This window comes from Littorina saxatilis, linkage group LG6, assembly GCF_037325665.1.
Source record: "Littorina saxatilis isolate snail1 linkage group LG6, US_GU_Lsax_2.0, whole genome shotgun sequence".
Classification (NCBI taxonomy): domain Eukaryota; kingdom Metazoa; phylum Mollusca; class Gastropoda; order Littorinimorpha; family Littorinidae; genus Littorina; species Littorina saxatilis.
The window spans coordinates 23,722,169-23,743,583 of NC_090250.1; the positions used below are offsets into that span (position 1 = coordinate 23,722,169).

Sequence of the window (21,415 nt, forward strand, 5' to 3'; positions counted from 1 at the left end):
TTGGCACCTTTTATTCTAACAGTATCACCAACTTTGAAAATGGCAATTTCCATGCTGGTCAACTTGAGCCGAAGATACTACATGTATAGCAAACGACAGATCCTGCAGCAGACGACAGATCTGTAGCAGACGACTGATGAGACAGCCTTGTTCTATTGAACCATATTTAGCAATCAATGCTCTAAAAGCGATAACAAATGAACAAAACTATAAGCATACTGTTTTAGTGGAAGTTTTATTTTGTCGCTCAAGATTTTGAATCAGGATGCTCTTGGGATTGATCTAAGCGGTTGCCCATGAAGCGTACCTCGTTACGACAACTTTACTAGAGTTGTGCGCCTTGAATCACTGTGTGTCTCTGTCGCTCTCTCTCGTGCTCTCTGTCTCTCTCTCAGCCTCACCGTTCCGGACAACTCATAATCTTTACTCAGCTCTATTCACCTAAACAGAATTATGTACATTCTTTGTTGTTTTCTTTATTTCTTCAATGATAATGTTTGTAGATCGTTAGCCAAACGTCAGTTCGACTTTTATACCGCAGAATATCTCAATCGTTTTGCTGAAAAAAAGTAGTCCCCGAGTTAACGATAAATATGCAGATGACCTCTAAATTATTCAAATGTACTCTGAGATTAAAAGACAATGACCAATTACAGGTGAGATCGAGACTCGGTTGTGATGAATAATCCATATGGTTGTGATGGATTATCCAGAATAATCCCCTCTACAGCTAACAGAGACAAAGAGGTGTAGTGTATTAATAGAGTTACTGCCCTTGAACCGGGGGGGTTGCTCTCCCTTGTATCACGACCATGTGAGAAGTACGAAATAAATCGGCTCTTCATTGAAACCGTCTTCGAAGTGTTTGTATGCCTAGAGCATGACTGGAATATGTTAGTTGCATCAGACAACACTATGCTACAATTGGCGACGAGGAAAAGGAGTGTGAACAAGGTGAGAAGCGGCATTTTTCTGTCAAGAACTTTCGTGTGAATCAGAAAGAATTTTCCAGACTGCGTGACGTCACACCACGTGCGCGAGAGAAAAAAAGATGGCAGGAAATGGAAATGATAACGCTGACGCTGTTCCTCAACAGAGAGTAATGAGCTGTGCTAGTGGCATAGGAAGTGTAGGACCATTTGATCCAAAAGGCGATCCATCTAGTGTCTCTTCAAGATGGACGAGGTGGAAGAGAGGTTTTGAACTTTTTCTGGTGGCAAGGGGTGAGACTCCGGAAGGTCAGAAAAAAGCGCTGTTACTCCACTGTGCAGGCTTCGAAGTTCAGGACACTTTTGACACTCTACCAGAAAGAGGTGACAGCTATGATGAAGCTGTGGCAGCACTTGATGCGTACTTCAAACCACAACAGAACTTCACTTACGAAAGGCATGTTTTTCGGCAAATCGCACAGATGCCAGAAGAAACAACGGCTCAGTTTGTGACAAGGTTGAGACAACAAGCTACAAACTGTAATTTTGCCGACAAGGTAGATGAAAACATCAGGGATCAAGTGATCGACAAGTGTCGAGACAAAAGACTCAAGTCAAAATATCTGGAGAAAGGAACTTTGACCGTGAACCAACTTTTGGATTTTTGCGAGGTATGGTTTACCCAAATCGCTGCGTGCGGACAACGGACCTCAGTTTGCTGCGTCTGAGTTCAAAGAGTTTCTAGACGTGAACAACATAGAACTCATTCAAACTATACCGCTGTGGCCGCAAGCCAATGGAGAGGTTGAAAGGCAAAACCGTACACTCCTCAAAACACTCAAGATTGCTCATGCTCAGAAAAAAGACTTAAAACGCGAACTGAACAAGTTCTTGATCGCGTACCGCAGTACACCACATCAAACGACTGGTGCAACACCAGCTGAACTCATGTTCAAGCGAAAGATTCGAACCAAGTTACCTGAATTAGATCCGGTGCCGAGAAAAGAGCTTGAAGAAAACATTCGCGACCGTGACAAATTCCGAAAGGAAAAGGGGAAGGAATATGCAGACATGAAACGGTGTGCAAAAGAGTCTGATGTGAATGTAGGGGACGCTGTACTCCTTCAACAGAAGAAACATGACAAATTGACTCCGACCTATGATCCAGAACCGTACAAAGTCGTAGAGAAAACAGGTTCTCAGGTTGTAGTTCAGTCACCAGATGGAGCGAAAAAGTACAAAAGAAATGTAGCACACACAAAGAAGTTTGTTACTCGCGAACAACCAGGAGAGACAACAAATACAGATACAGGCATACAAACTGGTACAAACACAAACTCTCACACAGAGGACATCATTCATGAAGACACAAACAAAGCAGAAAACACTGACATACTGAGAAGGTCTGGGAGAGTGCGAAAAGCGCCAGACAAATTCCAAGATTATGTTGTCGAGTGAATGAAGATAAATTGAAAGTATGGAAGCAGTTTTGTGTCAAATATTGGTTCCATGTCCATGGTTTGATAAATGTAAGTTTTTGAAGTTAAATTGAGATTACTGTTTGAAAGAAACAGATTGTTTCTCTTTCACTTAAAATGATTGTGTTTTATTTCTAGTCAAGAGTTGGGAGCCAAAGAGTTGGGAGTCAAAATGATAATGTGTATGTGTTGCAGTTAATCATGTTTGCAGTTATTTGAAAAGATAAAAAAAATGAATGAAGAAAGAAAGGGATTGTAGTGTATTAATAGAGTTACTGCCCTTGAACCGGGGGGGTTGCTCTCCCTTGTATCACGACCATGTGAGAAGTACGAAATAAATCGGCTCTTCATTGAAACCGTCTTCGAAGTGTTTGTATGCCTAGAGCATGACTGGAATATGTTAGTTGCATCAGACAACACTATTCTACAAGAGGCAGGTCATGGGATAAAATACAATAATGTCTTGAAGTAAATTACCCAAAACAGAAAGAAGTCTCCCTCTCACCGAGACTAATAGACTTCCATGTGGGCTTTTGACGTAATTAATTCACGCGCTGGACCTGATGTGAACCTGGTCGTGGGCGACTCTAGCCTGCCAAGTTGAATTAATTCGTAACAAATTTGTAATTTTTGACTCCTTTCATCAAAGTCAATGGAACTTGGTATGTTTTTAAACGGATAGCTGTCTGAGGCATGACTGAGAGCCCTGAAAGTCTCCATGCACCTGGACTTGACAGGACCAGTAACTTTAAGTGCGTCTTGTTTATTTCTTGGTGTTGTAAACAAAAAGGGTCCCGGCCTGACTGCTATCACTTTTAGAAAGTCACTTAAAATCATCCCTGTTTGGTCAGATTAGTCCAATCATGCACTAAAATGGTAATTAGTATCCATAACGCAGCTGAAAACAGCGCAAACGAGACGTACTGTAAATGACAGGACTCACTCTCATTTTATGACGTAAATGTGTGATGACGTCATCTCTAAACGAAATGCTAATTTTAAGGTTAGGTCTTTCAAAGGATGCAATACGTTTCATGATGTATCCCTGGTTTAGTCATTTTGTTTGGATCACACCTTGCATAAGGCAGCTCACATGCACATTTTCTAACAATTGTGTGGCTGACATGTTTTATTTTATACCATGCAGTTTGTGTTATTTCATCTTTACTTACTTGAACCTTGCTTTCAACTCTTACTTTGGCTGATGGGGTCTATGTCGACCAAAAGAGTGGGATTCCCTGCAGGTGGAGTTCCTGTAGGTGGATTCCCTGTATACCTAAGACTTTAAAATTGGCAATCTAGTATACAGGGAATCCCACAGGGTGCAGTTTTTCAATAAAACTTGCAAACCATACTCGAATTTCTAAGAAATATCAAAAAAAATCGAAAAACATCAAATTCTAACGATGTCGCTAAGCATCACGTGACTTTCATTGATATTAGCGAAACGCTACAGGAACTACACCCTGTGGTATTCCCTGTATACAAGATTGCCAATTTTAAAGTCTTAGGTATACAGGGAATCCACCTACAGGAACTCCGCCTACAGTGAATCCCATTCTTTTGGTCGACATAGACCCCAGCAGCCTTACTTTGTGCTGTTACAAAGAAAAAACTAATATGTTACCGAGATGTGTAATGGACTGGTGGTAGGCGGCATCAGCATTGTTGAACCACATCTTTGCCAGGGTCCAAGTCCATTCATCAGAAGGCAGAAAAACCTGTAAACGGCGACTGCTTGTTTAGAAAAAAAAAGCCATTATGATCAAGCCCTAGGATCGTGGTACACCTATATATCTGTCCTCAGAAGCAGGTACAACCCTTTCTATCACCCGCCAGAACGACCATTTGCTAGGTGTCCTAAAATTAATGCATTTAATTAGTAGCTTACTCAACTGTCTTGTGTGTGTATTTGTGTGTGTGTGTGTGTGTGTGCGTGCGTGCGTGCGTGCGTATGTGTGTGTGTGTGTGTGTGTGTGTGTGTGTGTGTGTCTGTGTGTCTGTGTGATGCATATTGACTTGGATATATGGCACTGTTCGACAGACGGGCAAACAAATACACAGACGTATTTAAAACCATGTTTATATTCAAGATAAAAGTAAAAGAGACACAGTGTAATGCTTACCGGGTTGTCTTTTGCAGGATCCTGGTAGAGCTGAATGGCTACAGGCGTCAGCATGCCATCCTTGTTCACGAAAAACAGGCCAACTGGGGCGCACAGCTGTTTTTGTATGAGTGTGTTTGTTTGTTTGTTTGTTTGGGAAAAAAAGAAATTCATGAATACAGATCTAGAAGGTTAGTTGTACTTTTGAGGATTAGAACAAAGTGTTGAAATACATAAAGTAAGCAGAGAAAACGCAATAGAGACAGTGACAAAAGGTCAGGTGTCATGTCTACTGTCCCGAATGACACACGATTGCTGACATTTCACCATTGCCAAAAGAATAAACAAATAAGAAATAGGTAGAAAATGAATGTAAACACTGACTTTTATTGTTGATCAGTATTTTCTATGCCACTAACAAATAATCTACTTACACATAGCTGTTTGGCAAATGTATGTTGCATGGGACACACTGACATGAAAGTGGAAGATGTTTTTCCCTCTAGAGAAACTACATATCAAGTTACACTTTTTGTGCTCTTCCATTCCAGTTGGCAATCAATTGTTAACGCATGTTATTAGAAAAAATAGAACGAAAACAGATTAGATAGAATGAAAAATGTACTGGTGATGTCATTTGGGACATACTGACATGAAAACGTCACCTTTTGTCATTGTCTCAATAAGAAGAAAGATAGAAAGAAAAAAAGATAGATAGAAGGAAAGAAAAAAAGAAAGAAGGAAAGAAAGAAAGAAAGAAAGAAAGATAGATAAACAAACAAACAACAGTACCTCTACCCCTTCCAATGCTTTTCTCGCACGTATGTTCTTATCTTATACTTCCAGGTGGTATCAAGCATCAATAAATCTAACATCTAAGTGTATTCTCTTTGTTACACACACACACACACACACACACACACACACAACACAACACAACATATACACAGCACACACACACACACACACACACACACACACACACACGTGCGCGCGCGCATTCTTCACGGAGAGACAAACAGAGGAACAAACACAAATGGAGGCAGTTTCTATTTCACTCAGACTACGCCTACGTGCTGCTTAAAGGCAGAGTAAGCCTCCCGTAAACCATCACAGATACGGTCAGGCTTTTACACACAGTACAAACACCCTTTCATTTAAACACTCACCAATTGAGAACATCCTAGGTGCCCTCCGTAAAGAGCGAACAATTTTCAAAGAATTTATTTTTGCGTGGTTTATCTTACCCCTGAGCCATCGTGAACCCGTGTGATCCAGTTTTCCTTTTTCACAATGCAGTCGTCAGTTAGTCATGAATGCGACTCGATGTGAGCTTATCTACAATAGCACGTTTTTTATGCACGAAACAACGGCTGTGGTTCACAAGAACTCTAGCGATGGCTTTTGACTGTTGAGAGGAACGGCGATTTGCACTGATAAACCTTCGTCTGCTACGACCCTTGCGTGACCCTGCTTCCGGGCTTTTCTTTTTTTATATTTAGTCAAGTTTTGACTAAATATTTTAACATCGAGGGGGAATCGAAACGAGGGTCGTGGTGTATGTGCGTGTGTGTGCGTGTGTGTGTGCGTGTGTGTGTGTGTCTGTGTGTGTGTGTAGAGCGATTCAGACTAAACTACTGGACCGATCTTTATGAAATTTGACATGAGAGTTCCTGGGTATGAAATCCCCGAACGTTTTTTTCCTTTTTTTGATAAATGTCTTTGATGACGTCATATCCGGCTTTTCGTGAAAGTTGAGGCGGCACTGTCACGCCCTCATTTTTCAACCAAATTGGTTGAAATTTTGGTCAAGTAATCTTCGACGAAGCCCGGACTTCGGTATTGCATTTCAGCTTGGTGGCTTAAAAATTAATTAATGACTTTGGTCATTAAAAATCTGAAAATTGTAAAAAAAAATAAAAATTTATAAAACGATCCAAATTTACGTTTATCTTATTCTCCATTATTTGCTGATTCCAAAAACATATAAATATGTTATATTCGGATTAAAAACAAGCTCTGAAAATTAAATATATAAAAATTATTATCAAAATTAAATTGTCCAAATCAATTTAAAAACACTTTCATCTTATTCCTTGTCGGTTCCTGATTCCAAAAACATATAGATATGATATGTTTGGATTAAAAACACGCTCAGAAAGTTAAAACAAACAGAGGTACAGAAAAGCGTGCTATCCTTCTTAGCGCAACTACTACCCCGCTCTTCTTGTCAATTTCACTGCCTTTGCCATGAGCGGTGGACTGACGATGCTACGAGTATACGGTCTTGCTGAAAAATGGCATTGCGTTCAGTTTCATTCTGTGAGTTCGACAGCTACTTGACTAAATATTGTATTTTCGCCTTACGCGACTTGTTTAAACTTTCACAACTTCGAATTGTTCTGATCTTGTCTTGATGAAAAACGAATTCTTTTATGATTAAAGAATGTTTGTGTAACAAGCTGTCAATTTATTATTTAGATTTTAATAGTTAGGTCTAGCGCAAAAACGAGGCGCCGTTGTTGTTAACGAACAAGTCTACGAAAATAAATTCTTTGAAAATGTCTCACGCTCGACAGAAAGCAGCCAGGATGTTCCCGTTCGGTGAGCGTTCAAATGGAAGTATGTTTGTACTGTATTTAGACGCTCGGGGAGCTCTGTGATGGTTTACGGGAAGCTTACTGTGCGTTACCTCAAAGCCTTGTTTGACTGGATGAATATCTTTCAGGATCTCCAGATCACAAACGAAAAGGCGTTTCCCCTCGATGGCTTGGGTGATTGTGAACTGTCCCAGCATTTCATCAGTCAAGGGGATTCTGTAGATAACAAAGAAACAGAGACATCAGCAAATGCAATGCACGGCCGTGTACAATTACATCTACCTATATCAAAGTAGTTGGTTTACTAACGTGCGACGTGCACAAACAAATCTCAAAATGACTTTTCAGAAATCCCTTCAGCTGATCAAAGGGCTCATCAAAATAATGTACACTTGCGCCATCCTCTGCATAATTTACATCGGCATACATCAATCGGAATTAGACTTTAAGATACAGTTTAAAATCATGAGTTCATGTGGCAGAGGACTACAAGTTACAACATTTAACTTCTTTTGACAAAATAGGGAGGAAGGGAGTTGGGGAGGGTAAGTCAAGGAACCAACTTCTACTAGTACCGGTACTACCCTGTTTGGCGCTTCGTGCTTTCGACTATGTCCTAGCTATGAGAGTTCGGTTGAGGGATTAAATTTAATGTGTCAATGCACCAGTAAGGAATATTACTTACTTCCCGTGGACGCGTACATGATCTGTACAAAGCTTAATCACAGAAGGGTTCAATCCGTTGGTTCTTTGATTGGCGAAGACTAAGTCATTCTCGTGGTCGCTGGTACTCCATCTTCGAAAACCCTATAATCCGTTAAAAAAAAAAATGGCACACAAATAAACCGTGAGTAAGAACGCTAAAAAGTTAACACTTTTTAAAATGCAAACAAATAACATGCAATATGACGGCCATATCATTAAAAAAAATGCTATTCTGATAAAAACGTGTGTGTGTGTGTGTGTGTGTGGTGGGGGGTGGGATTGTGATTCGGTGGTTGTGATTGAATAGACTCACACAGTCCTATTCCGATCATCGGGCCATATTCCGAAGGGAGTCTGAGAATATGCTTTCATTTGCAATAACAAAGACGCGTGTTTCCGGTTTCTTCGACGTGTATGAAGCACACGAATACCTGGCTAGGTTTACTCCTTCGACTGGTTGACAGACGATGCCATTTTTTTTTTTACTTTTTTTTTTTTTTACTGTACATGTAATACATTCCGTGTAAAAACCAGTTCTTTTACAGGCAACAAACCGTGCAAAATTTCAGTAGCTGGATTCTAGCTGACGGTCTTTCCGATGATAAGCACATAATCAGCAAACTCTCCTTTATCTATGCAACGTCCTTTGTATGCACTGTTGAAATGAAGTTACGAGTCTGAAACATTTAGGCGTTGACTTTCTTCTGAGACAATCTTTGTTCTCTTATCATCCAGATTTACCTCAGTCTTCATCACGCGAATTATTACCCCCAATAGAAGTCAGACTTTTGAACAACACATAGAAATACGTCGGCAAGCATGATACGTGACAACATGTGAAACCTGGCACATTGACCTAATGCGAAAAATCTGGGTATCTCGTATCTTCTCTGTGGGACATGTCCATGGGTTCTTAAATGTTCGTTGATTTCCGTGGATACATGTCCCGTCGCGATATAACCTTCGTGGTTGAAAACGACGTTAAACACCAAATAAATAAAGAAAGAAAAGTAGATACATGTGCAAAAGGATATGCGCACTACACTGTCGCCTGCAACAGGCAACATGGACCATGCTAGAGAGAAAGAGAGAGAAAGTAAGAGAAAGAGAGAGAGGGAAAGAGAGAGAGAGAGAGAGAGAGAGAGAGAGAGAGAGAGAGAGAGAGAGAGAGAGAGAATGGCCGGGGTTTAGGAAGGGTGGTGACTCGTATACAGAGACAAAAGATGCTACATCTACATTTTTTGTTAAGGAATGCACCACCACCAACAACAACAACAACAACAGCAGCAACAACAACAACAACAACAACACCAAGAGCAGCAGCAACATCAACAACAACAAAAACAACAGCAAAAACAACAACAACAACAACAACAACAAGTAAAAAGAGAAAAACCTCAGGCTTATCGAAGGCACATGAGTATAGCTTTTCCAGATCATGTATTGTCGTCAGTTTGACATCTTTCCCTTCGTCCCACCACTTGCTTAACTCGATGTCAATGATCTTTGGCAGAAGGTCTAACTGGAATTACAACGAAATAGGATTAAATAAGTGTTTCTCGTAGATATTGACAAACTGCTCGCTTTCTCAGCATATTATCTCTTTGTATCACAATAAAGATTGTGTACATGTATGTCATATCGGTACGGAACATAACTTTGATTAACACAACAACTTGACGATAATATTGCTGAATGAGCTCGCTCGAGTCATTTGCTAATTATTGACATACAACAGTTTTTATCCTACCTATGAAACTATCACAAAGTATCGATAACTAATAACACACATTATTGAATTCAAGTACACAAGCATCATCAGTACCACAATTTATTTCATTTACTGACAACGCCGTGCATCAATTAACATTATCAACAGACACACGCCTTTCAAAACATTGTTCAATGCTGGTATGACTAAACAAACAAACAAACAAAACAAAAACTAATTTATGAAACTCACTATAGGCAGATTCAACGCAACATTTCTCTTGCGTTAAAAAAGCTAAATACATGACTTATTCCCGGGGCTGGGAGGGGGATGTGGTGTGGTTACAAGAGACATTGGCGTACAAAAGTAACTTGAATTTTGTTTACTCCTTGTCCAATTGTCGGCGCGACCTTTTCCTCTTACAATCGACCTTCTATCACCCTTGACAGTAACACTTTTGACCAAATGTCTTTTCTGTTTTGATCCTCGACATTCAGACCGTCGACCTTTTGTTACACACTAGAACGACATAATTTTCCCCGAGTACGCAGTAGGAGGGTCCAGCAGACTTTAATTGTGTGTCTGTCTGTCTGTCTGTCTGTGTGTGTGTGTGTCTGTCTCGACTTAACAGCTTATTGCTGGGAAACTACTGGGCGCAGTTCGTTCAAAAGTTGATACACTAACTTGATAATAGGTCCGATTGATCGTATTAAAACTTCATAATGTTACCTGGGACTTAAATGCCCCAAAAAACACAAAAGCCGCTCTTAACGGTGGGAGTCTTTGCGGGGGAGGCTGGTCGCTTTGCGAACAGCCAGTCACTGAACTAAAGGGGAGACTTGTAGGCGGCTGAGCCCAACACGTCACGCAGTGACGAGAAAAGCGTGATTTGCAAGACAGCCGACGCGTACGGGTGTGGATTAATTTGGTCTCGGCATGTGAATAAGGATGTTTATACCGAATTATACGATGCATTCCTCACTATTGAACATGAAGGCGCGTGCTTACTTGGAGATTTTAATGCAAGAACAGGATTACTTATAGATACAACTGAAGATTTATTTGATGTTGATTTTGGTATGCCCTGTGAAACACAAGATATGTGCAGAGAAAATGACGAAGGTGACAACAATTTTTATATCCCGAAGAGACATTCACAAGATGTGTTAGTAAATAATTTCGGGCATGATTTAGTGGATTTTTGTAAAACATCAGATATGGTTATTGTAAATGGTCGGGTTGGATCAGACAGAGGCACCGGGAAATTTACATGTAAAAATGTTAGTGTTGTTGATTATGTTTTGATATCAGCCAACCTGTTTCATACCATCAAAGAATTTGTTGTTATGGATTTTTGCGAAATGTTCTCGGATGTTCACTGCCCCTTGGTAATTAAGCTTGATTGTATTTTTGGACACAATGTTTTAAATCATGATTGTGATGATGAAGTTGGGAACGAAGTGCATGCTTGTAATGTAGCAGAACATTTCGAAGGAAGACCAAAATGGAAAGCAGAATTGGAAACTGATTATATCTGTGGTCTGGAAGATTCATCGATAAACGATATTGATTTACAATTAGATGAATTGTTAGTATTTAAAGAAAATGTTTCTGCTGACGAAGTTAATAGAGTTGTTTTAGAAGTTAATAATATATTGAAGAGTAGTGCACAGAAGTTAGGGTTATTTAAACGAAATAATTTTGGTAAGAAACAGTATAAAAGGAAAACCGAAAATTGTCCATGGTTTAATGTTACATGTGAGAAAAAGAGAAAGTCCTTTTTTAAAGCAAAAAATGTACATAGAAGAATGAAGACTGCCTTTTCGCGTGAGCTCCGCACCAAAACAAGTCGAAGTTATAAACAGGAAGTAAATAAGCAATTTAAAAAATATCAAGCAGACCTTGTTAAAAAAATTAAAAACCTAAAAAGACATGATCCAAAATCGTATTGGAAGATTGTTAATGGAACACTAAGAGAAAAAAATGAAGAATTACCAAAAGTCTCTTCTGACGTTTTTTTGAAACACTTTAAAGGTATGTTTTCAGCAGGTGAAGATGAGGTTGATAAAAATGAATCTAATTTAAATGAAATGGTACATAATGATAACGCTGATTTAAATTGTATGATAACAGAAGATGAAGTTTTAAAAGCAGTTAAAAAGCTAAAGAATAATAAAGCCTGTGGAAATGATCAAATTATAAATGAGTTTTTGAAAGCTTCTGCTGGGAAGTTGATTAAAGTATATACAAAGCTGTTTAATGTAATTCTTTGTTCTGGACACATGCCCGACGAATGGTCTGTTGGACTTTTACGCCCCTTGTATAAGCAAAAGGGAGATGCTGAAGACCCAGCAAATTACAGAGGTATAACCCTGACGAGCTGCTTTGGAAAGTTATTTACCAGTGTTCTGAATAATAGGCTAACTGATTATTTTGATGAGTATTCAGTCATTGGTGAAGAACAAGCTGGTTTTCGAGCAGGTCATTCAACCCTCGACCACATTTTTACTTTACATAGTATTATTGATTACTTTCTATCAAAGAGAAAAAGGTTATATTGTCTTTTTATTGACTATGAAAAAGCATTTGATTATGTGAAAAGAGCTTTTCTATGGAAGAAGATGTTTGACGCTGGAATAAATGGGCGAATGCTAAATATTATTCAAAATTTGTATAGTAAGGCCAAGTCATGTGTTTTGGTAGGTAACCAAAAGTCAGATTTCTTTCAATGTTTTACTGGTGTACATTAAGGGGAAAACTTGTCACCTGCATTGTTTGCTGTGTATTTAAATGATTTACAAGCTTATATGTTTGGTCGGTTTCTTTGCCTGTGCGTGTATAGTATGCTTGGTCGATGTATGTATTGTAAAGCGCTAAGAGTAGACATTTTTCTAGAATAGCGCTATAAAAGTTTGCATTATTATTATTATTATTATAAAACTGAACACCTCCCTACTATTGAAAGAGAGGTTGCTATGTTGGACTTACAGCCGGATGACGCTGAGCTGATGTTTAAAATGTTTATTTTATTATATGCAGATGATACAACCATTTTAGCAGAATCCCCAGAAGCATTACAAGACTCGCTTAATGTGTTGTCCGAATACTGCGATCTGTGGAGTTTGCGGGTGAACGCCAAAAAAACGAAAATAGTTGTTTTTTCAAGAGGTAAAATACGAAATTTGCCAGTATTCAAATACAAAGATGAATTAGTTGAGGTCGTGTTCGGTTTTCAATATTTGGGTCTATTTTTTAATTATAATAATAAGTTTAATAAATCACAAAAGTTGTTATATGATAAGGCCTCTCGAGCAATGTTTAGCTTGTTAAAGAAGTGTAGAAAATTGTCGTTGTCCATAGATATACAAATTGAATTGTTTGATAGAATAGTTGCACCGATTATGTTATATGGCTGTGAAGTATGGGGACCAAATTCGGTAAATTTAGCAACAAAATTGCAGCTACGTTTTTATAAGATTATTTTGAAATTGAGAAAGTCGACCCCAACGTGTATGGTATTAGGCGAATTAGGCAAATTTCCACTAGATGTCCTCGTAAAAAATAGAATATTTAGTTTTTGGTTCAAATTTGTGGATTGTAATAATAGTAATACGTTTTCAAATGTATTGTACTGTTTTTTTTGCATCGCCTCTATGTAAATAACATATATGAAGCACCCTATTTAAAACATGTTGAAACAACTTTAAATGCTCTTGGTCTTAGTGGTTTTTGGCATGACCAGTTTAATTTACGATGTTCTGAAAAATGGTTTAAATTGAAAACGTTGCAATGCCTAAAAGATCAATATATACAATCGTGGTTTTCAGAATTAAATGAAAAAGAAACTTGTTTGAATTATAGATTATTTAAAGATACATTTATATTTGAAAATTATTTGAACATTTTACCCAATAACCTAGCACTCTTTTTTTTACGTTTTAGAACATTAAATCATAAATTACCAATACAGAAAGGCCGAATGTTAAATATACCACATAACGAAAGAATATGTGTTAAGGCTGGAGCACACTTTGGAAAGTACGTTGGAGTAGCCTCCCTTCTACGTTGGAGTAGCCTCCCTTCCCGGATTTAGAACGCGTTTCGTGTCGTAACAGATTATCCACTTACTAGCCATATCCGTATGCAAAATAATGAAATAAACATTAGGAAATGGCAGACGTTTACAAATATCGACATTCTCTATCAGTGCAATAAAAAACAATCGTCAGAACTTGCATTTACGACATGTCGTGCGTGAGAACGTGTCAGTAAACAAGCACTTTTTGCCTTGCTGAAGAACCCCACGAGTCAAGCTAAAACAGACGACAAGTAATGGAAAGCAGTCTGCGGATAAACATAACAAACTACTGATGAAAAAGTGTGTTCATCCCTGCTCTGGATAAAAGACATCGGACTGATGACAACGTGGCAGCGTTCACGCGAAAAGATTTTTTTTCAGATTATCGCTTCTACATTTTATTGCACGTACTTGGGGCAGATCTGAATTTCTGAAAGATGACAAATCTGTCTTGTGAGTTGAGAACCACATGTTCTTTGCCGACAGAAATCACGATGGGACAAGATGTAGATTGTGTTGAAGAGATGTTTGCAGATTATCGCATCTACATTTTATTGCTCAGATCAGTCAATGCACGTAGTTGGGGTAGATCTGAATTTCGCAATGGAAGACGACAAATCCGTCTTGTGAGTTAAGAACCACACGTTCTTTGGCGGCAGAAATCACTATGGGACAAGATGAGGATTGTGTTGAGGGGCTAATACTGACTGACTTTAGATGAAGAGTTCCTAGACTGCCTGGTTTTTGTAGAGAGGCATCATGATGATATCCTGGTTTTTTTTTACGTTCTTGGTGACAACGCGCCAGAATCGCACGAAGATCGAACTCTCGAAGAAAACAAGTTTATCGCTGAACATCGGAAATGTGAAATGCTCTTCCTGTCTGACCAGTCTCCCCGTTAAATCCACAGGCTACATTATTTATCAGGTAACTTACCAAACCGGAGTGTGTGTGTGTGTGTGTGTGTGTGTGTGTGTGTGTGTGTGTGTGTGTGTGTGTGTGTGTGTGTGTGTACACCGGATTACCACCATCAACGCACCCTTTTGGACTTTTCTACTATGCCTGCTGTGACATTCACGAGGATTATTGTGATTCTTGGACAATCGTGTGCCCTGGACTTGCAGGAAGACAAACGGTGCCGGAACGGTATACGTGCTGCCAAGTGTGCACGTCCAGAGCGCAGTGTGAACCGAGAGTGAGTGTGTCATTGTGTGGAAGTTTTGCTTGATTGATTTATTCATGATTTAATTTGCTTTTTGGTTCAATAGTAAAATCTGTGTACGTTATACTTTGTATTTTGTGGTGTGATTCGCCCGAGTGCGAGACCCCCATCCCCGAACGCCTCTGTGGGTGGAATTGTATATATATATACTTGTGTAACGTGAGTGTGTAGATGAGAATGTGAAAGTTGCTTTGGACCCAGATACACACAGCAGACACCAACGCAACAGCTAAGTTTCAGCCTGACAAAGAAATTCGAGTGACACAGCTAATGGCTGTACTTGTTATTTCTCTATTAAAACAAATGTTTCAAGATCTTTAGGCCAAAACAAATAAATTGTCTGTTTCTATTAACATGGCTAAAAAAAATAGGGTAGGTAGGTAGGTGTTTTTGTTGTTGTTGCCAGGATAGAATTCTTGAAAATAAATGACACAAAGAGACAAGACTCGCTATAGATAGATTTATATAAAAAAAAAAAGATGTGACAAAGGATATAAAATGATTGTTTTACCTGGTCTGGAATCTTCAGTAGTAATTGCATAAAAAAGTCTGATAATTATATCAATTATCATGTTAACTTTTTCTTAAAATGGGTGCGTTAAATCCTAGTCTGTTTGTTTTTAATGGACTAAGCAATCCTTGGACTGACAGAAAAGATGTATTTTAAAAATGTCCAGTTGCTTTTACTTATTTTTCTAATTGGAAGAGAATACAAATTATGCACTCTTTTCTGTTCAAATGGGTAGAGGGCGGGGGTAGTAAAAGGATCACAGTTCAAGATTTTGTGCGACAAGAGGTGTGTTTCTTTTATAAAGAGCAAAAACTCAACTTGGTATCTAACACTATTTCTGAACACTGTAACCACTTTAGCACTTTTTTTTTTTTCTGTCTTCCAAACTTCTAATTCAGCTTCAAAAATGATTAAAAAAAAGGGTTTTTTTCTTCTGAAATCTACAGTTAAATCACTATTTTGGATATTCTATTTTGCTTCCCTATTTATCCTCTCAAGTTTTTGATCATCTGATTACCTTGCTTTTCTATTTGGAAGATAATATGCACTCTTTTCTGAAAAATGGGTAGGGGGTGGGGGTAGTAAAAGCATCACAGTATACAATTTTGTGCGACAAGAGGTGTGTTTCTGTTAACTATGATGAAGAGGGATAACTCAACTTGGTATCTAACACTAGTTCTGAACACTGTAACCACTTTAGCATTTTTAATTTATTTGTTCTGTCTTCCAAGCTTTAAATTCAGCTTATAAAATGAGTAAAACAGTGTGTGTTTTCTGAATTCACCAGTTAAATCACTCTGTTGGATGTTGTTTTTTGCTTCCCTCTTTCTGTTCTGAAGTTTTTGATCATCTGACTACCTTGCTTTTCTATTTGGAAGATAATATGCACTCTTTTCTGAAAAATGGGTAGGGGGTGGGGGTAGTAAAAGCATCACAGTTCAAGATTTTGCGCGACAAGAGGTGTGCTTCTTTCAACTGTGATGAAGAGGAATAACTCAACTTGGTATCTAACACTATTTCTGAACACTGTAACTACTGAAGCACTTTTAATTTTTTTTTCTGTCTTCCAAGCTTTAAATTCAGCGTATAAAATGAGTAAAAAATTGGGTTTTTTTCTGAATTCACCAGTTAAATCACTCTGTTGGATGTTATTTTTTGCTTCCCTATTTCTGTTCTGAAGTTTTTGATCATCTGACTACCTTGCTTTTCTATTTGGAAGATAATATGCACTCTTTTCTGAAAAATGGGTAGGGGGTGGGGGTAGTAAAAGCATCACAGTTCAAGATTTTGCGCGACAAGAGGTGTTTTTCTTTAAATTGGTAAAGAGGGATAACTCAACTTGGTATCTAACACTATTTCTGAACACTGTAATCACTTTAACACTTTTAATTTATGTTTGTCTGTGTTCCAAGTTTCAAATTAAGCTTCAAAAATGGGTTAAAAAAATGGTTTTTTAATAATTCACAAGTTAAATCATTATGTTGGATGCTCTATTTTGCTTCCCTCTTTCTCTTCTTTAAGTTTTTGATCATCTGACTACCCTGCTTTTCTATTTGAAAGATAATATGCACTCTTTTCTGAAAAATGGGTAGGGGGTGGGGGTAGTAAAAGCATCACAGTTCAAGATTTTGCGTGACAAGAGGTGTGTTTCTTTTAACTGTGATGAAGAGGGATAACTCAACTTGGTACCAAACACTATTTCTGAACACTGTAACCACTTTGGCACTTTCATTTTTTTTCTCTCTGTCTTCCAAGCTTTAAAATTCAGCTAATAAAATGAGTAAAAAAGTGGGTTTTTTCAGAATTCACCAGTTAAATCACTATGTTGGATGTTCTATTTTGCTTCCCTATTTCTGTTCTGAAGTTTTTGATCATCTGACTACCCTGCTTTTCTATTTGGTAGATAATATGCACTCTTTTCTGAAAAAATGGGTAGGGGGTGGGGGAAGTAAAAGTATCACAGTTCAAGATTTTGGCCGACAAGAGGTGTATTTCTTTTAACAGTGGTAAAGAGGGATAACTCAACTTGGTATCTAACACTATTTCTGAACACTGTAATCACTTTAACACTTTTGATTTATGTTTGTTTGTGTTCCAAGTTTTAAATTAAGCTTCAAAAATGGGTAAAAAAAAATAGTTTTCTCATAATTCACAAGTTAAATCATTATGTTGGATGTTCTATTTTGCTTCCCTCTTTCTCTTCTTAAGTTTTTGATCATCTGACTACCCTGCTTTTCTATTTGGAAGATAATATGCACTCTTTTCTGACAAATGGGAAGGGGGTGGGGGTAGTAAAAGCATCACAGTTCAAAATTTTGCCCGTTAAGAGGTGTATTTTTTTTAAATTGGTAAAGAGGGATAACTCAACTTGGTATCTAACACTATTTCTGAACACTGTAATCACTTTAACACTTTTGATTTATGTTTGTCTGTGTTCCAAGTTTCAAATTAAGCTTCAAAAATGGGTAAAAAAAAATGGTTTTTTAATAATTCACAAGTTAAATCATTATGTTGGATGTTCTATTTTGCTTCCCTCTTTCTCTTCTTTAAGTTTTTGATCATCTGACTACCCTGCTTTTCTATTTGAAAGATAATATGCACTCTTTTCTGAAAAATGGGTAGGGGGTGGGGGTAGTAAAAGCATCACAGTTCAAGATTTTGCGCGACAAGAGGTGTGTTTTTTTTAACTGTGATGAAGAGGGATAACTCAACTTGGTATCAAACACTATTTCTGAACACTGTAACCACTTTAGCACTTTTAATTTTTTTTTTCTGTCTTCAGTTCCAAGCTTTAAATTAAGCTAATAAAATGAGTAAAAAAGTGGGTTTTTTTTAGAATTCACCAGTTAAATCACTATGTTGGATGTTCTATTTTGCTTCCCTATTTCTGTTCTGAAGTTTTTGATCATCTGACTACCCTGCTTTTCTATTTGGTAGATAATAATTATGCACTCTTTTCTGAAAAAATGGGTAGGGGGTGGGGGAAGTAAAAGTATCACAATTCAAGATTTTGCGCGACAAGAGGTGTATTTCTTTTAACAGTGGTAAAGAGGGATAACTCAACTTGGTATCTAACACTATTTCTGAACACTGTAATCACTTTAACACTTTTAATCAATGTTTGTTGGTGTTCCATGCTTCAAATTGAGCTTCACAAATGGGTAAAAAAAATAGTTTTCTCATAATTCACAAGTTAAATCATTATGTTGGATGTTCTATTTTGCTTCCCTCTTTCTCTTCTTAAGTTTTTGATCATCTGACTACTCTGCTTTTCTATTTGGAAGATAATATGCACTCTTTTCTGACAAATGGGAAGGGGGTGGGGGTAGTAAAAGCATCACAGTTCAAAATTTTGCGCGTTAAGAGGTGTATTTTTTTTTAAATTGGTAAAGAGGGATAACTCAACTTGGTATCTAACACTATTTCTGAACACTGTAATCACTTTAACACTTTTAATCAATGTTTGTTGGTGTTCCATGCTTCAAATTGAGCTTCAAAATGGATACAAAAGGATTTTTTTTCCGAATTCACAAGTAAAATCACTACGTTTAATGTTCTATTTTGCTTCCCTATTTCTCTTCTTCAGTTTGTGATCATCTGATTGTTATTTTGTTTACATTTTCATAATACAATATTGCAACTTATTCAGTAGTGTTTGCGTGAAAAAATCTGATACCTATGCTTAAACTTCAGTCGTTATCTTAAAATTTTGCGCGTTAAGCCCTTTATATTTTGTATTTTCCTGATAAAGCAAACATTGAACTAACAGAAAAAGTAACTTTTAAAACTACCTAATCACTTTGAAATTGGGCCTCCAAAGTGTTCTCCAGCCTTAAATGCCAGTCTGGAGAACTCGGGGATGAATTTCATTATATATTTCAGTGTCATTTTTTTGAAAATGTGAGGACAAGGTTTTTACCATTGTATTTTTGTAGAAATTCAAATGCAGTCAAATTTAAACATTTATTTGAATTAACAAAGAAACGAAAGTTATTGAATTTAATATATTTTATTAAGAGTATTTTGAAAGAGTTCTGATTATTTGATCACGTGGGTTTTTTTTATTAAAACAAAAACAAACACAGAAACATATACATTCCTGTAAAAAAAAATATGATTACAATTATTTTGTTATGAATTAAGCTTGATTCATTTTCGGTTAATTAGAAGTGTTGTGTCTCATTAATACATATATCTTTTTTGTCGTGTTTATTGCAATTTTTATTTTATTCATGTAACCCTAGGGGTTTTTGAAATAAATATTGACTTGAAAACTTGGCAAAGAAACTACAGTGCAGGTTTGATCTCGGTGAGACTGAAAGAGAGACAGAGAGCACGAGAGAGAGCGACAGGGACACTGTGTCAGTGTCGTGATTCAAGGTGGTGGCTTGGTGGCCAAAGGGATCCGGGTTCGATTCCCCGCATGGGCGGTCTATATTTCTTTTTTTTTTTTTAAATTCTCGTTTACTATTGTTTATTATGAACGTTTTAATGTTTTATTTCACTCTAATAATTTTTTAAATTGTGTAAAATAAATTTTTTTTTTTTTCTTAAATCCAAGTGACCCGGGTTCGATTCCAGCATGGGCGGTCTATTTTTTTTTTTTAATTCTTGTTTACTATTGTTTATTATGAACGTTTTAATGTTTTATTTTACTCTAATAATTTTTTTAATTGTGTAAAATAATTTTTTTTTTTTTAAATCCACGTGCACAAGACAAAAACTTTCATACTGGGGGAGCGTACTCGGGTCCAGCGCTAGCGTTTTTATATTTAGTCAAGTTTTGACTAAATATTTTAACATCGAGGGGGAATCGAAACGAGGGTCGTGGTGTATGTGCGTGTGTCTGTCTGTCTGTCTGTCTGTGTGTGTGTGTGTGTAGAGCGATTCAGACTAAACTACTGGACTGATCTTTATGAAATTTGACATGAGAGTTCCTGGGTATGAAATCCCCGAACGTTTTTTTCATTTTTTTGATAAATGTCTTTGATGACGTCATATCCGGCTTTTCGTGAAAGTTGAGGCGGCACTGTCACGCCCTCATTTTTCAACCAAATTGGTTGAAATTTTGGTCAAGTAATCTTTGACGAAGCCCGGACTTCGGTATTGCATTTCAGCTTGGTGGCTTAAAAATTAATTAATGACTTTGGTCATTAAAAATCTGAAAATTGTAAAAAAAATTAAAAATTTATAAAACGATCCAAATTTACGTTTATCTTATTCTCCATCATTTGCTGATTCCAAAAACATATAAATATGTTATATTCGGATTACAAACAAGCTCTGAAAATTAAATATATAAAAATTATTATCAAAAATTTTTTTTCGAAATCAATTTAAAAACACTTTCATCTTATTCCTTGTCGGTTCCTGATTCAAAAAACATATAGATATGATATGTTTGGATTAAAAACACGCTCAGAAAGTTAAAACGAAGAGAGGTACAGAAAAGCGTGCTATCCTTCTCAGCGCAACGAATACCCCGCTCTTCTTGTCAATTCCACGGACACTGCCTTTGCCACGGGCGGTGGAGTGACGATGCTACGAGTATACGGTCTTGCTGCGTTGCGTTGCGTTCAGTTTCATTCTGTGAGTTCGACAGCTACTTGACTAAATATTGTATTTTCGCCTTACGCGACTTGTTTATTATCCCCGAGTACGCAGTACTAGGGTCCAACAGACTTTAATTGTGTCTGTGTCTGTCTCGACTTAACGGCTTATTGCTGGGAAACTACTGGGCGCAGTTCTTTCAAAAGTTGATACACTAACTTGATAATAGGTCCGATTGATCGTATTAAAACTTCATAATGTTACCTGGGACCTAAATGCCCCAAAAAACACAAAAGCCGCTCTTAACGGTGGGGGTTTTTACGTGGGAGGCTGGTCGCAAAGCGATCAGCCAGTCACTGAACTAAAGGGGAGACTTGTAGGCGGCTGAGCACGAGAAAAGCATGATTTGCAAGACAGCCGATGGGGATTTGGTCTCGGCAAAGAAACTATTGGTCTCGGTGAAAGAGAGAAAGTATCCTTGGCACAAAGGGTCAAAAATCCAAAAAATAAGCCCTTAAAAAAATAA

At 37.5% G+C, this 21,415-nt stretch overlaps 2 protein-coding genes across 2 annotated transcripts in view; both read right to left on the reverse strand.

Annotated features, from left to right (window-relative positions):
* The window catches only part of LOC138968792 (allene oxide synthase-lipoxygenase protein-like), a 141,112-nt gene that overhangs the window by 101,282 nt on the left and 18,415 nt on the right, over window positions 1-21,415 (reverse strand). The window lies entirely within an intron of this gene.
* The window catches only part of LOC138967962 (arachidonate 12-lipoxygenase, 12R-type-like), a 69,409-nt gene that overhangs the window by 39,558 nt on the left and 8,436 nt on the right, over window positions 1-21,415 (reverse strand). Inside the window, exons 3-6 of the mRNA XM_070340522.1 lie at window positions 7,798-7,919; window positions 7,205-7,328; window positions 4,534-4,629; window positions 4,035-4,128 (exon numbers count right to left, since the gene is read on the reverse strand). Coding sequence (XP_070196623.1) covers window positions 4,035-4,128; window positions 4,534-4,629; window positions 7,205-7,328; window positions 7,798-7,919 — 436 coding nt within the window. The remainder of the gene's footprint in view (window positions 1-4,034; window positions 4,129-4,533; window positions 4,630-7,204; window positions 7,329-7,797; window positions 7,920-21,415) is intronic.